This window comes from Acipenser ruthenus, chromosome 3, assembly GCF_902713425.1.
Source record: "Acipenser ruthenus chromosome 3, fAciRut3.2 maternal haplotype, whole genome shotgun sequence".
Taxonomy (NCBI): domain Eukaryota; kingdom Metazoa; phylum Chordata; class Actinopteri; order Acipenseriformes; family Acipenseridae; genus Acipenser; species Acipenser ruthenus.
This window is the reverse complement of record NC_081191.1, coordinates 86,006,266-86,021,739: the sequence shown is the minus strand read 5'-3', so window position 1 is coordinate 86,021,739 and position 15,474 is coordinate 86,006,266. Positions and strand designations below refer to the sequence as shown.

General features: G+C 38.5%; 1 protein-coding gene across 1 annotated transcript; it reads right to left on the bottom strand.

The window, feature by feature from the left end:
- Nucleotides 1-304: 304 nt before the first annotated feature.
- On the bottom strand, nt 305-15,383 carry LOC117435491 (ATP-binding cassette sub-family F member 2-like). The gene is made up of 15 exons (XM_034058692.3): nt 15,254-15,383; nt 13,696-13,880; nt 12,133-12,345; nt 8,959-9,141; nt 8,441-8,612; nt 7,938-8,033; nt 7,604-7,706; nt 7,044-7,139; nt 6,428-6,547; nt 4,059-4,145; nt 3,567-3,677; nt 3,364-3,426; nt 1,668-1,796; nt 1,148-1,351; nt 305-759 (listed from the first exon to the last, which is right to left on the bottom strand). Exons 2-15 carry the CDS (start codon nt 13,835-13,837, stop codon nt 652-654), a joined length of 1,827 nt encoding a protein of 608 aa, XP_033914583.2. The 5' UTR covers nt 13,838-13,880; nt 15,254-15,383; the 3' UTR covers nt 305-651.
- Nucleotides 15,384-15,474: the final 91 nt, after the last annotated feature.

The following is a 15,474-nucleotide window of genomic DNA, read 5'->3' as shown; positions in this document are numbered from 1 at the left end:
ACAATATGCATAATTAACAGCAGTTAAAGGTTTAGGTAAAAATTTAAATAAGCTATTACCACCTTACATCCACTACGTAAATAATGTATAATGTGTTAACATGTCATTTAATTTGATTACACATTACAACAGTAATGTGCATATGGTATAGTCGCTTTGAAGCACAGAATACCTCCCTTTAGTAAGTCACTGCCATTTACAGCAATTACAATTTGTGTATAAAGGGATGCAATAGATTCCAGACATTGTCACCCCATCCCCACCACAAAATTACTAGTTATAACAGTTGTATATCTGAACTTAATTCTGGTTTCAAATAAACCTTTATTGCAGATACATTGTTAAATAATAAAATGACCAAACAGTTCTTGAATCCAAAGTTAAGTGCACATATCACTAGCTTGAGGCTGCCCAAATGTTCGAAGATTGTTTATTCTGACAGTACACAGAATGAAGTTCTTGGCTATAGATGACAGTTTGATGGTTTCAGGTTACCATTTTGAATGCAGTGAGAAGATGGTGGGGGGAGGGCGGAGTCTTGGGCTGTTTCAGCATGCTTTTAAAAAAAAAAAAAAAAAGGGGGGGGGGGGGGGCAGGGGAAGTCTTTTCCACTACGAATTACGAATCTGGGTAGTCGCGTCAGGAAGATGTTCATGGATCACGTATCATTTTGGATTTCAAGTGCTCCTTGTACGCCAAGATGTCTCTGTTCCATTTGGTGATGGTCTGTTTCTCACAAACCCAGATCTCCTGAGCCACCTAATGGAAATAAGCACACAAGTCAAATCAAATACATTTAACTTGACCCTGCTGCCTCAAGTCTGGATGCATGATTTGAAGTATTGTGTAACATTTCAAGTGGAGAAAGGGTATGACTTGGATGCAACTCAATAACTGAAATTCAAAAAATTCAAAATAAACTGGACCAGAAGGTGCCACAAAACAAACAGATTCACATATACTTTTGGAAGCCAGCAATTGAAGGAATATGTAGAGGGTGCCAGGAGAAATGGATACAGCAAGAGCAGAAGTCTTAGTTCACACAAGCTCAATAACAACTAGTTATTCTAGTCCTGTACCTCCAAAGCACAAAGCCAGTGTCAGCCTTGAACCCCAACACCCACCCTACCAGCGGTGTCTTCCTTACCTGCTGAATAAGCCTGAAGTCGTGGCTGACCAGCATCATTCCTCCTTCAAACTCATTGATGGCATCAGCCAGTGCATCAATGGTCTCAATATCCAGGTGATTTGTAGGTTCGTCCAAGAACAGCATGTGAGGGTTCTGCCAGGCCAACCATGCAAAGCACACCCGGCATTTCTGACCGTCAGATAGGTTTCGGATAGGGCTCACCTGGGAGGAAATATGACAATTCTCTTTTAGCAGTGCTCTCTGTACATATACCTTAACACTTTGTGGGTAACATCATTTTAAAATCTTGACGTACACTATCTTAACTCAATATTTTTTGTTTCCTACATTTCTTAGTGTGAAGCGAAACTTTCTGAACCAGGTTTTAGCTACAGCCCTCATGGTTCCGGGGGAAGAACCATTTTGCCAATAGAACTGTGGCTCATCTAAAGCCCAGGTGTGCTTAATACAACCATCAGAACTGGACACATACACCGATGGCTGGAAGAAGCATAACTGAAAGGAACGGTGCCAATACCTGCTGTTTACCAGTTAGTCCATATCGACCAACGATTTTCCTCATGTCCTCCCTCTCTTTGATCTCTGGGTAGCATTTCATCATGTAATCTAGAGGAGACAGGTCCAACTCCAATTGCTCTGTTAAATGCTGAGAACAAGATGGTGCAATTAAACATTTAACACGCATCCAAAATACATTAGCTATATTATAATATTGTTTGAACAGTTAGACTAGGGGAGAGTTCAAAAGTACTTGATAAAATTAGTGCTGGGACAAACTGTATTTATGTTTATATATTTGTTCAAAATTGACAAGTACAGTACATCTCATATACGACAGTCACATAACCGCTCTGACCAATTAACCACCCAGAGTTAGTACCATGTTAATGCCATCAGCAAAAAAAAAAAAAATTATAAAAGGCAGAACCACATCTAAAATCATTTGTGGGGTCAACAAAAATCATTCAGTACAAAATAAAAATAATGCGAGGTGCTTGTGGACAGGATGGCTTGAGTAGTGACATCAGGCCAGGAAATTAATTCAGCATCAGCGCTCAGGACTTTATTAAATAATGAACCAAAAATAAAACAAAATGGTACAGTGGCCAAAATAAAGAAACACAACACAAATACCCATGAGACTGGAGAACAGGCAAGTCTCTCGCAGTTTTATTCCTTAACTAGTCACTTGCAGCTCTAAGCATTAAGCTTCAGCTCGCCTTTAAACACCTCCCTGTGCAGCGCAGCTGCACCTTTTATAAGTGACAGGACTTAACTAATTATCAAGAATCAGTTAATGGGGCTGACAGCCAATTCAAAACTCTTCTGCTGAACAGCCCCATATTCACATGAAAGTAACAAAAACACAATTCCGAGCGACAGTCAAACAGTTAAACACTATGCTTGATGGCGATCCTCAGTTCAAGGCTTAAACTGGCTGCGAAGTGCTTTCAGCAGGATCACGTAATACGCCTGCTTGTACATTGTAAACTGCATTGCAATGTATTCTTCATCTCATTTATGTTCTCTGACTTTTAAAAGTAAAGCATTTCCAAGTTTAAAGCAGTTTGCACTTTTTTTGTCCAGCAACCTATTTGTGCATGTGTATATCATTTTCTATAGATGTTTGAAAATCCACCATTCATATAACCACCTATACCCCGGTCCACAGTGAGTCGGATATGCGACGTTGTCCTGTATTCGTATATTTGTTAAATTTGCTAAACATAAAATCAAAGCCATTATATGTAACTGTATACAAAGTAAAAAAATACCTCATGAGAAAAGATTGTGAAGGCCTTGCATTACCAATACAGTACATGTAGACATTGCATTTCTCTTTACATCCCTACTGTTTTTTATTTGCAAGAAACAAACTGGCAAAGAACACATTAATAGCATTACTGAGGTTTACTTATGCCTTTTTAGATGAACAAGCAAGTGATAACTCAAATATACAACCACTTAAAATAAATGGAAAAAGTGGTGCTGTACAATAAACACAATTTTGGTTCTCGTTTTTACATTCCACGTAAGAGGAAATAGGATCACAACATAAAACTAAATGTTGATCACTACACGTAGCCTTTCCCTTGTAAGTCGGGGGGGGGGGACCAGAAGCTGTATAGATTCTTTGTTTATAGATATACTGTCATGCAAATTCTGTGCAAGGCAATACATATTTCTACAAAAAGAAAAAAAAAAAAGGTTACCTGATGGTATCTACCAATCTTAACATGGGAATGTGTCCTGATCATGCCATCTGATGGAAGCACCTAGCAAATAAAAAAAAAATAATGTAGCTTTAGTTTGGTGTGCACAGGAATCCCTAAAATTATTAAAAGTTAGAATATTTATGATGCAATGAGAGTTGTTTATAAAGTTTCATATTTCTTTCAAAGATATACATCCTTACCTCTCCTGCAAGCAGCTTGAGCAACGTAGACTTTCCAGCTCCATTGGGACCAACCAGAGCCACCCTTGTGTCTAAATCAATACCAAACTCGAGGTTCTGGTAGATCAGTGGCTTAAAAAAAAAAAAAAAAAAAGTTTGTTTTCAGCAGGTCTATCACAGGGCAAAGCTTGTACAATAGTTAGCCCTAATCTTTGCGAATGCTTAGGGACACTGCCAGTGGATCAGAAAAACGCTTCGGTCCATTTTTGTCACTGCACCACAGCACTGAGAACATACTGCATGGCGGTGGCGCTATCATTCGGCCTTTTGTTACATCATACTCCAGCAGTGCCCAAAACACGAGTTTCTGAACTATAAAAAAAGACTGCCATAAACATTTAAAAAAGTGCAATAGGTGTTGAAATGTGACTGAAGGAAGGGAATAACAATGTATTTCAACATTACATTTAGGTTTGTGACTAACTGAATTCCTAAATATTTTAGGAAACTTACCCCGTCAGAGTATCTAAAGCTGACATTCTGAACCATGATAACTGGAGGAGGAATCTTCCCACAGGGATGAAAACTAAATGACAGAGTCTGCAAGGTAAAAGATGCAACAGATTAGCAGGCATGTACATCAGGATGGAAAGGAACCCTAGCACCCACTTACCGGTTCCCTTTAGGACTAATAATTATCAAATTGGGCTTCAGTCATGTGTAATAAAATTATTATTATTATTATTTATTTCTTAGCAGACGCCCTTATCCAGGGCAATTGTTACAAGATATCACATTATTTTTACATACAATTACCCATTTTATAGTTGGGTTTTTACTGGAGCAATCTAGGTAAAGTACCTTGCTCAAGGGTACAGCAGCAGTGTCCCCACTGGGGATTGAACACACAACCCTCCGGTCAAGAGTCCAGAGCCCTAACCACTACTCCACACTGCTGCCTAAAATTAATGTTCCATCAGTAGTATTTCTCATGCACAATTTAATTCTGTTTAGTTGTCAATATCTATAAAATATTAATGTTGAAAAGTCCATTCAGGGGTGTGCATATTTAACAAAAACTACTTGTCCTTCTTACAAATCTACTTGCCCTCTCACAAAACACACAAATAGAAAATAACTTATTTTGCTTTTATTAAAACAATGAACACAATCAATTGGTGCTTAATAAAATATTTACTTCATGAAATTAAGACGTAATTCAGTCCAAACATACTTGCCAAAACTGAGCGCATCTAATTTTTGTGCACGACACATGGCAAAACAAAAAGATTAAACTAAATCGATTCAAAACATCTGACTTCACACACCAGGCCAAAAGAGATACCTTTTATTAGGAGGTGCAGCTTTTCAGTATCTTAGGCTTCGACTAACGTATATGCCATGATTTTAAAGCACAGCATTACCAGAGAGCGTACTAACCAAGAATGCTTATAGCAGATGTTGAGTTGACAGATCTATCTGATGGTGAACTACTTCACATTACGCATCCGTCAAACAATTTGGTGCAAAATGAAAACAAGGACGACATGGTATTTAAAATTCTTTCCGATCCTACTTCCTTAGAGTTGTGGCTATCAGATACTTTACAGTTTTTAGGCAGGAGATCACTAAAATTACACTTATGGAGACATTTCTAAAGAAATGAATTTGAGTACATTTTAAAACATTTTTTACATTCAAACTAGGTAATTGTATATTTCAGAGCGAACATATTATTCTCTTAATCTTCAAATGCTCAGCTGTTTAGAAAGGTATACTTTCGGTGGATATTTGTCCTGATACACAAGCCAAAAGTCACGTTGTCAGTCAGACCTCAAACAGGTAGAATGTTCACAGGAGCGGAAGGGTTAAAGGATTGGTTTCTGAACTACATTACCCAGAAGAACAGTGATGATGCTTGTTTAATACTTTTTGGTTTCCTATATGGCCATTGGATAAACAATTTTTTTTTTGTGGCCGTTGTACCGTCAGTCTCACAGTGCAAAGTTGTATTAAAAAGTCAATCTATAGCTTTACAAACCTACTGCCAACCACTCGAGATTAGGTAGCTTTTTAAATAAATAATTGCTAAACCGTTACATATAAAATTAGTTAAGGTTTTTGTAATTTTTATTATGTTAAATATAGAGCTGTCCGTCAAACTTTACTGGGCTCCTACTATAGACAAATGCAATGGAATAGTAATGTGTTACAGAGGGTTTGTGTACTGTATATATTTTTGCTTTGCGTTTGAGTGAAGCTTTTTTTATTTTAATTTGAATGTGCAAAACTTCTGCAGTTTAGGCGTTTAAGACCTTGCATAACACCCTAGAAATCTACTGGAGTTTTCCTAACAAAAAAAAAATCGTACTTGGCCGACTGTAAAACTTGTTGTCCTGGGCGTCTGGAGATATGAATTGCACACCCCTGCCACAGCTAATATTTTTTTTACTCAATTTCATTCTGCTTAGGTCAGGAATCTATAAATTAAAAAATGTTTGTACTAGGTCAGTTATTCCCCAATTAACACCTCAGGTCAGGGGATATTGGCCCTTTTATATGGGGGACACTGGGAAGATCAGAAAAACACTTGAGTGCATTTGTCACGGTGACATTGCACTGAACATACTGCAGAGCAGCAGCGCTACAATTCAGCCTTTTGTTAGATCGCATCACAACAGTTCCCCCATACTGAACACAAAACCAAGGAATAAGAATTTCCTTATTGAATATATAACTACTACAACAACAATTACTTTTCTTGAAGAAAAAATGTAAAGAGTAATGGTTCGAAGTTCAAACAAATGACATAATGAAAAACATGTCATCTTGTGGTATTCGAGGGCCCTACAGTTACACCAATATATATGAAAAGCATTTACCTTGTCATTTACCACTCGCTCAGTCAGACCCGAGGCCACCATTTTTTGTAGGGTTTTCTCTTTACTTTGGGCCTGTCTGGCTAGCTTAGCCGAGCCGTGACCAAATCGCGCAATATAGTTCTGGGGGAAAAAAAAAATATATAAATAAAATGTCAATTATCTATCCAGTCAAAGACTTGCTTCAGAATGATCATCTAGCTATTCGGGTCTATAAAAGATCGGTATATTGCTTTCCACTTCTAGAAAGACAGCTCAAAAAGACAGTGGTTATTTAAAAAACACGGTAATGGACGATTTGAGCATTTAGCAGCTTATTTCAGTATAAACTTATTTTAAATTCATGTCATGTTTAAGTAATTATGAACAAATTAGCAAATCACATTCATATCCAAACTATTATGCAAGTTACCAAGCTTTGCAAATACACCCTACCCCCACTCCAACTTACTGTATTTTAACAATTAAAACGATCATTTGATCGTGTTATGAATTGTACAATTATCCTATCAGGACCATGTCCTTAGTGTATTGTTACGGTGGTAGGTTCAATTAACTTGTGTATGTGTAGGTGCACCAAGAGCAATTCTGATGAGAGCCACGAGGTGGCAGTGTTTACCTTCATGTGTGAAATCTGGTCCTGCTCCCAGTTGTAACGTTTCATCTGATTTTCTTCCAGTTCCTCCCTGGTCTTAATGTACTGATCATAGTTACCCTTGTTTAAACAGAGATTTGTTAATACCTTTGAAATAGGAATGGCACTTTTGTAAAATGAGTTATTTAGCAGGAGAGGTGTTAATATTGGAGTTATTCAATTACATGTTTTTCAATATGAATGGTAGGAATATACTCATCCACCACAACTGTAAACTAGAGCTATTAATATAATGAAAAAGTAGTACTACCAGGATTCCGACTCTCTAGATAAGTCCTTTAAAAAAAAAAAAAAAAAAAAAAAAAACACACATTCATAAGGGGACAGTGCTGATGGTTCAGAAAAACGCTTCGGTCCATTTTTGTCACGGCACCACTGCATTGAGAACATACTGCACAGCAGCAGCACTACAATTCGGCCTTTTGTTTGCATCATAACACAGCAGTGCCCCCCCCCCCCCACCAAACCAAAACCCATCAGCTCTAAATAAAAGTTGGTTTCCAAACTGGAAAAACGTAACTTACTGTATAATACTTGAGTTTTCTATTCTGCAGATGCATAATGTTGGTACAAACACCATTAAGGAAGTCCTGTGAATGGGAGATCAGTACTAGAATTCTCTTAAACCTAAACAGAAGAAAAAAAAGTTCATAGATATAGATCGAGACACACACACACACACGTAGTGCACTGTACTTGTGTGGATAGTTGTATACAAAGCAGAATGCAAACCAAACATTTTGTTTAAAAAGCTTCACTGACATTCAACATACTGCTACTTTAGAAGCACCTTTTAACTTTAGTAGAGACAATCCAGGCTGCATTTAAAAATGGTCAGGCTTGCAATGTAACACTTACGAACTCAACTCCTCCTCTAGCCACACACAGGCATCCAGATCCAGATGGTTTGTGGGCTCATCTAGCAACAGCATGAAAGGCTTTATGAACAGAGCTCTAGAAAGAACAGTTTTAGAAACATTAGCACAGTAAACCTCTCATGAACTGCATGCCTTAATATTGCATTTTAGGCTTTTCCAGGGGACAGTCCCATGAAGAAAAGTGCTTGAATGGCAGTGGTGCTTTCATTTGGCCTTTTATTACATCATGTCAGAGCCATGCCCCACACTGAATACAAAACCAGGAATGGGGGGGTGGGGATTGCTCCTATAGCCAAGGGCTGTATTTTTCTGTGCATCTAATGTGCAACAGGAAATCATCATGAAAATTAAATAGTGACACCAAAAGTTATTCAGATCATCACTAAGCCTCAGTATATACAGCATCATACAATTAAAATAAACTACACCGTATACAGCTACACATTGCATTTTAAGTGTACATATATGTAAATCCTTCCTCACCTGGCAAGAGCAACTCTCATTCTCCAGCCACCACTGAAGTCCTTCATTTTCTTTCTCTGCATTGCTGCAGTAAAGCCCAGACCGTGAAGGATGCGCGAGGCTCTCACTTCTGCCTTGTCTGCATCCAGCTCCTCCAGACGCTCATACAATTCCATCAGCTTTTCACACTCCGCTACAAAGCAGCCATGGATTAACAGAACAGAAAAGTATTCTACTTAATTATGCATCTCCAGTACTGATGTCCAGCAATTTCAGAGTACTGTTTAGCCAGTTATTTTGAAGGGAGACCTTAAATAACATGCTGTTTTGCAGTATGGGGTCCCTTCCATTATGCCTATAGTTAGCCTCATATACAAATCACCCCCTAGTTCGCAAAGTTGCTAGTACAGTCTTGCATCAAACCAGTTCTCAGCATTGGTTGAGTACAAGGACTTGCCCAGGGTCAAATTCATTTAATAATGTAGAATCTAAAGCCTGCACTTCCAAGTCTTCAGCTGTACTTATTTTATTTTACTCACCATCTTCATGTGCAAGCCTTTCCGCTTCTTTCTCCAGTACAATTCTCTCCTGGTCCACCTCCATCACACACTCAAGGGCAGTCTTTTCACTGGGAGACATCTCACGAGTGAGATGGTAGATATCAATGTGATCAGGGATTGGTACTTCACGGTGACCAATGGCAGAGAGTAACATGGATTTACCTGTCAGGGTAAGTCAAGTTAATATTATGCAATAGGCATGCATCGACTACACACAGGTTTAAGTTTAAACCACCCAGCTGCTTATCCCGCGATTTCCACGTGGAGTGCATGCGAGTCCAAATTTGTCACTCCCGTGAGAATTGCATACAGGCGCTTATAAGTGCATCTGCAAAGTTTAACACATCTTTAATGCGCATCAATTAAAAACTAAGAACACAACTAAGAACAAAAGTGTATGCAGTTGTATTTTTTACTGGCAGATGGCAGCAGTCACTAAGAAATGTGCTTGACAGAGCAGGTTGTCTGTATACACAGAGCTGAGGTTGAAAAATGGATGCCTGTGTATCTACAGGTTGTAAGGAAGCCTTGTCAGGTTTGGTACTGGTCAAAACGACCTATTTATTGTACTTACTAGGGATGTGCACGACAAATATTTTGACTATCAATAATTCCACAGCTGTTGAGGTCGACTAATCGAATAGTCGCCCCCCCCCCCCCCGCGCACAACTTTGTTAAATAAACATTAGGCTATGTAAAAAATCACCTTCCTATTAGGAAACATACAGAAATGCCATAACAGCAGCAATAACATAAGCATACCTGTCAACTCTCGTGTGAGACTCTCGTATTTTGCAAGCAAGTGTTATTTTTTTTTTTACCGATATTGTCACAAGCTTTTCCGTTAATTACAATTTCAAATGAACTATAAAGGTTGTGACAATTAAAAAAAAAAAATAACGCTTGCTTATAAAATATTGGCGTCTCCTGTATAATTTGTATTCAATTATTAATTTAATTTTCATTCAATAATAGTTTAGCAACGTGAGCTGCGAGGCAAATGCCTTAACATTAGCATCCTTGTGGCAATAATGTTTTCCGGTCATAACAGCGAAATACAAAATGCATTAGACTATCTAGCTAGCTAATTTATACAATCCACTTAACTAAACGATTTACTTTTCCCACGTTTTCAAACCACACACAACATGCAGACTACCGGTCTACGTTAAATCAAATCGGCAACATACCTGTGGGTTCGAGTTCCAGTGAATAAAAAATAAATAGCCTGTATCGGCAATAGCTTGCTATGTATGTATGTAGCTAGCTTAATAATATTAATAAATGAATGAATGAATGAATGAACAAAAAGGCCTGAGTGGCATTAACGCACTAGCCTTCCATGGAAGCAAAAAATAAATCCTAACAAAAACTTTAGGAATAGTTAGGGCTAGCAATGTCCATTATTATTATCATGTTCATTTATTCTTGTTTAAAAAAATCAGCATGTCCATCAGGTCCAGCAATACTGCAGCAGACGGTGCTCAGGCAGAGTTTGTTGTTTTTGTTTCAACTTTAGAGCCTGAGTAGCTATTGCACTGTGATAAAAATGTGACACAAAACGGCTGGCCGCACCGACTACATTATGTGTGGCACCAAGTTTAAAGCCATCGTTGAAGGCGAGCTGCAGAGTGTGTGCAAAGCACAAATTCGAGTCCCATTCAACAAACTCCGAAGGTGATGTTGCTGGCATTGTCGTGAACACAGGCAGTGATTTCCCCCCTAGTTAAACCCGAATGGTCTACAGCGGTGTTTAACACATTTGCGAGATTCTCTGCTGTATGCCTCTCTGGCGTGGCGCGAGTCTGTAGAACTACGTTTTTCATTTCCCAATCCTCAATGAAATGACAGGTTATTATGACGTACGACTCGGTATTCGGTGCAGTCCACGCATCTGTAGTAATCACCACCTTCTCAGCCTTTGACAAGTTTCTGCGGACAGACGCTGCTGAATCGGCATGCATTTTTTTCGAGTCGAGTGGTAATTGTTTTAGTGCAGGGTTTTTCGTGCATGGACTGTGTATTCAGGTTCCACAAATTTCATCAACTCCCGAAATCCCTCACCTTCAACAAAACTTATGGGAAGCATATCCTTTGCCACCATATTAGCAATAAGGGCTGATGTTTTTTCAGCACGTACGTTGTCACACTGACGAGGCCTCACCGCAAAGGATGCAATGGCGGTTTGTTGCAGTCCTCTTTCCTTCTCTGTCGTTGCTAGCGTCGCAGAAGGGTGTTTGGCTTTTAGGTGGGTTAACATACCAGTTGTAGATTTGTGGTAGTTTAATTGCACTGCACATATTTTACACTTAACAGTGTTTTCATTTACTTTGTCAAAGTATTTCCATGCAGAACTTTTCTGTGAGGAAGCCATCGTTAGCCGAGGTACGTTCTAGTTTAGCCAATCACAGACAAGAAATAACAAATCCCACCCTCCAGTCAATCTTCATTACCGCTACATAGAGAGCCAATCAGCAGTACAGGCTTTAAAATAAAATCAATATATACATTTTTTTTTTTTTTTAACTTTCGAATGTTGGATTCACTTGTCGATAGGTGCCATCGTTATCGAATAGTCGAATGTTCGACTATTCGGTCTCACCCCTAGTACTTACACTTCACAGAATTCATATAACTGGGCTATACACCCGTTCCTGAAACTGGGGAAGATACTGTATATGACGTGATTGAAAACTTGCGATGCAAGTTTTGTGATGTATATGTGCTAGATAAAGACGTTAGCATTGATGAGGGTTTGAAGTGCATCTGCTTTGAAATCTATCACACAAAAAATAATTTCTAAAAAGTGATACACCTGCACGTTATTATAATGCTGCCATTGTAAAATAAAAAATTTATAAAAAAAAAATATATATAATATATATATATATATATATATATATATATACACACACACACACACACACACACACAATGATCTATATTATAATGCTACAATTGTAAACACATTGTTATTCAAGTCCAATTGAAAAAAGCATCCATTTAAAAATATAGCAAAAGAGAGCATTTAACATGGAAATTGCCAAAATAAATGGGCAGCTGGGTGGTTAAGCTTGATTTCAAATACGTGTTAAAATACAAAACGGTCTGCATCTCATTGATATGGTTTTACTGTACATATAAATCCAATACCTGTGCCGTTAAGCCCTATGAGACCGTAGCGTCTGCCAGAGTTCAACTCCAGACTGGTGTCGGTGAGCAACTCCTGTCCATGAAAAGTTAGAGAGAGATTGATGATATGCACATCAGTGCTGTTGGGATGCGAGGCCAAAACACCAGTAACTGCTCGTGCTTCAGTCTTCTTAAGTTCAAATTCATCCATTTCCTCAGTCAGCCTTGCCATTTCTGTAATTGTATAATGAAAGTAAAGTCAGTTTGTTTCATAACCAGTAACAAGCTATTTTAACCCCAAATTAAGTTAAGTGGCTTGTTAAACTGTAGTTGAAACTTAATTACTGTGCCTTATTGTAGCAGAATGAAACCAAACAAACTGAAATTTAACTTTAAACACTTCAAATAAAACAAACGTGGAAATGGCATTGTAAAATGATGGGGAAAAAGTCTCACCATTTGGTTCTCATTTATTACATTCCACATAGGTCGCAACAAAAAATATATAATACAATCTATACTGAGCATCAAAAGAAACTTATCACTTGTATTTGGATAAAATTCACTAGATGTGATCGAAAAATGACAAACTGTTTTAGAGCAGGTGCAGTGACTTTTTATTGTGCCGATTAACAACTGACATCAGGAAGATGCTGCAAAATGATCCGTCAATCTTGGGCAGGTGTTGTGATTCTTGGTCTCCCAATTTGTAGCCTGTCATTGACAGAGTGTGTCTGGTTATACCATCTCGCCAGGTTAGAATTTGCAGCCTAGGAGAACCCAAGACAGCGAGCCACAGTACATTGCCCTAGTCCAGCCTCCAACATGCCGATTGCACAAAGGCGCTGCTCTCTTGACAGACGTGGCATATTGTTTTCTTTTCTTTGATTTTCTTTATTGCTTTTATTCAAGCTTGCAATTCAACAGCTGGAATCACTCCATATCCAGTCAACTGTCTCATTAATTAAGTGCATATGCTTCAGTCATAGTCACTCAAGCATGAATGACCATGATGTCCATCATTTATATACCTTTTTTTTCCAAAAATAAATGTGGTATAATAGTGATGTTTCTTTTGATGCTCTGTATATAAATCACTACACAACATTTACAGCAAGTTGGGCACTGTTTAAGAGAGGCATTTCAGAATGACATGCTTGCCTTTTTTCTGTTATGAGATTCTCATTCGCGCTAAAGCAGAACAATGCTTTTTTGATCCAGATGGCTTTCCATAGAGAGCACTATGCTTGCACGTGCATAATCTGGTTGGTTTACTTTTTGCCGTCTAAAACATTTAAATAGAGGCTCAAGGGCTGTTGTGTTGATCCTGCGGTAGCACAATTTTTGGCGAGGTGGTAAACAAGTGCAAGGTATTTGTCATTTCTAGCGAATACAAACATCTGAATTTTTCTATCTGAATACATGTCAAATATTCGTTCGACTATTCTGATATTTGGCCCACAAGATCTAAATATGTATTTAAAAAGAAAAGCTACAGTACGGACCTTCATGTGTATCTGTGCAAAACAAAATCACTTAAACACACCATGTTATTTGTTTTTTTAATATTGTTCAGTTTCTCACCATCATCTTTAACCCCGTTCTCCTGGGTTTCTTGCTGCTCCACCTCGTCATTCTCTTCCTCACTGCCCTTCTTTGGCCGCTGGCGAGCCTTGGCTGCTTCCTTCTTCTTGGCTGCCTTCTTCTTTGCCAGATCAGAGGGCATGTTTGCAGATCAAGACGATGATATTCCAATGGAAGACAGCAACCTAAGTGCAGAACACTCCAGTTTTAAAATTAACAAATAACTTATGAAGCTGCATTGTGGTGGCTCAAGCAAGACCATCTGCACATTGTATATTCTCACTTATCAACAGGCTTCTTTCAGAAACAAGCCCTTTTACTCTACAGTCTGTATCTTTAATACATACGGGGATGGGGTAGTGGGTATTGCAGTATATATATATATATATATATATATATATATATATATAAAAAGCAGAATTATACAAATTCCTCAAGGACACAAATAGTCATCACCCTAATTGTGATCAGTCATTCATTTGCAGTTTCACATAACGTACATATGTTTCATGATCAAGTAACTGAAATATGTTTCACAAGATGAATCCTTAATCATAAACCAAGACGTATCTTTCCTGGTAAATTGTGTACAGTGTATATGCTTTGTTTTAATGACTGAGCTCTTCCACAATAGCCTTGGTCTGTAAATGGGTCTCTGACTTGGTATCTCGTCAGCATCCCCGCATAAAGAGGATGGCCTAGCACCGGTGTGCCTACTACGAGAAGGGGGTTGCCCTCAAAATAGGGATCAGTTATCAAGGCGACGACGACGTTCCAGGATGCGAGAGTAGCACGAACAGTGTAAAACAGAATAAACAGTTATTTCATCAAGATGCTACGTATTTTCTTTAATTATTATTATAAAACGTGTGATTATTACAATGCAAGACGGAAGTAGTTATCCGGTCTGTTTCTCCCCCGATCACATTTGCCATACGTTACTAACTTTAGGCCTTCCTTAGCTGTCCCACTCGTATCTGGTGCCCTTTGTTTATTAAACAAAAACACTGATACAGGCAGCACGCTTGCTAAAAGTTTGTGTTATTTGTGTTTTTATAAAAATTACAAGACATCGCAGCCAAAACTGACCATGCTGCTCAAGAGGAACCGGATTTTGCGTAACCCATATCTCTACTGTTCTAGGAGTTTCCGAGATTAGATGCCGGTAGGCCCGACTGGCATTGAATTGAAAACGACGTAAAAGCAGTAATTCCAGAGAATATAACTAAATAACTAAAGACTAAATCTAAAATACACATAGTAATCACACACACTAAACATGGCTACTTAATTCATACATTTATAACCTGCACTGCGAAAAGGCAGATGCCATTAGGTTGTGATCTCTGCATTGTGCGCCGAGACAACCTCGTTACCCGCAAAACGCCCGTTTTACAACATTCACTCACAATAAAAAAATAATAATAAATAATATATATACATTTTAATGGCTCTTAACATATAAACGCCTGTTCTCAACATTCCCATTTATCCCAAATGGTGTCGGCTACTTTATTTAATTTTTTAAAGGTAGCATTAACTGCGTATTTTCTCTTACCTTTACTCCCTGGCGCCACGCCGCTGTGATAGAAGCACGCAATCTCACTTATAACAAAACCGGCTCACCGACCAATGAGACACCAGACCTAACTTGGACAAGGACATTGAGCGGGAGGGTCACGCCTTTGACACAGCAGGCTGGGAGTTGTAGTTTGTTATCCTATTGGGCAAGTCCCACATCCGCTCTTCCCCTTCCCCGACCTATATTGCGCAAGCTGT

Coding starts and splice junctions, on each gene's coding strand:
- LOC117435491 (XM_034058692.3), bottom strand. CDS start 13,837: ATGCCCTCTGATCTGGCAAAGAAGAAGGCAGCCAAGAAGAAGGAAGCA. Junction 3,427..3,566: donor TCAAGCTGCTTGCAGGAGAG/GTAAGGATGTAT, acceptor TTTATTTGCTAG/GTGCTTCCATCAGATGGCAT. Junction 1,797..3,363: donor AGATTGGTAGATACCATCAG/GTAACCTTTTTT, acceptor TCTTGTTCTCAG/CATTTAACAGAGCAATTGGA.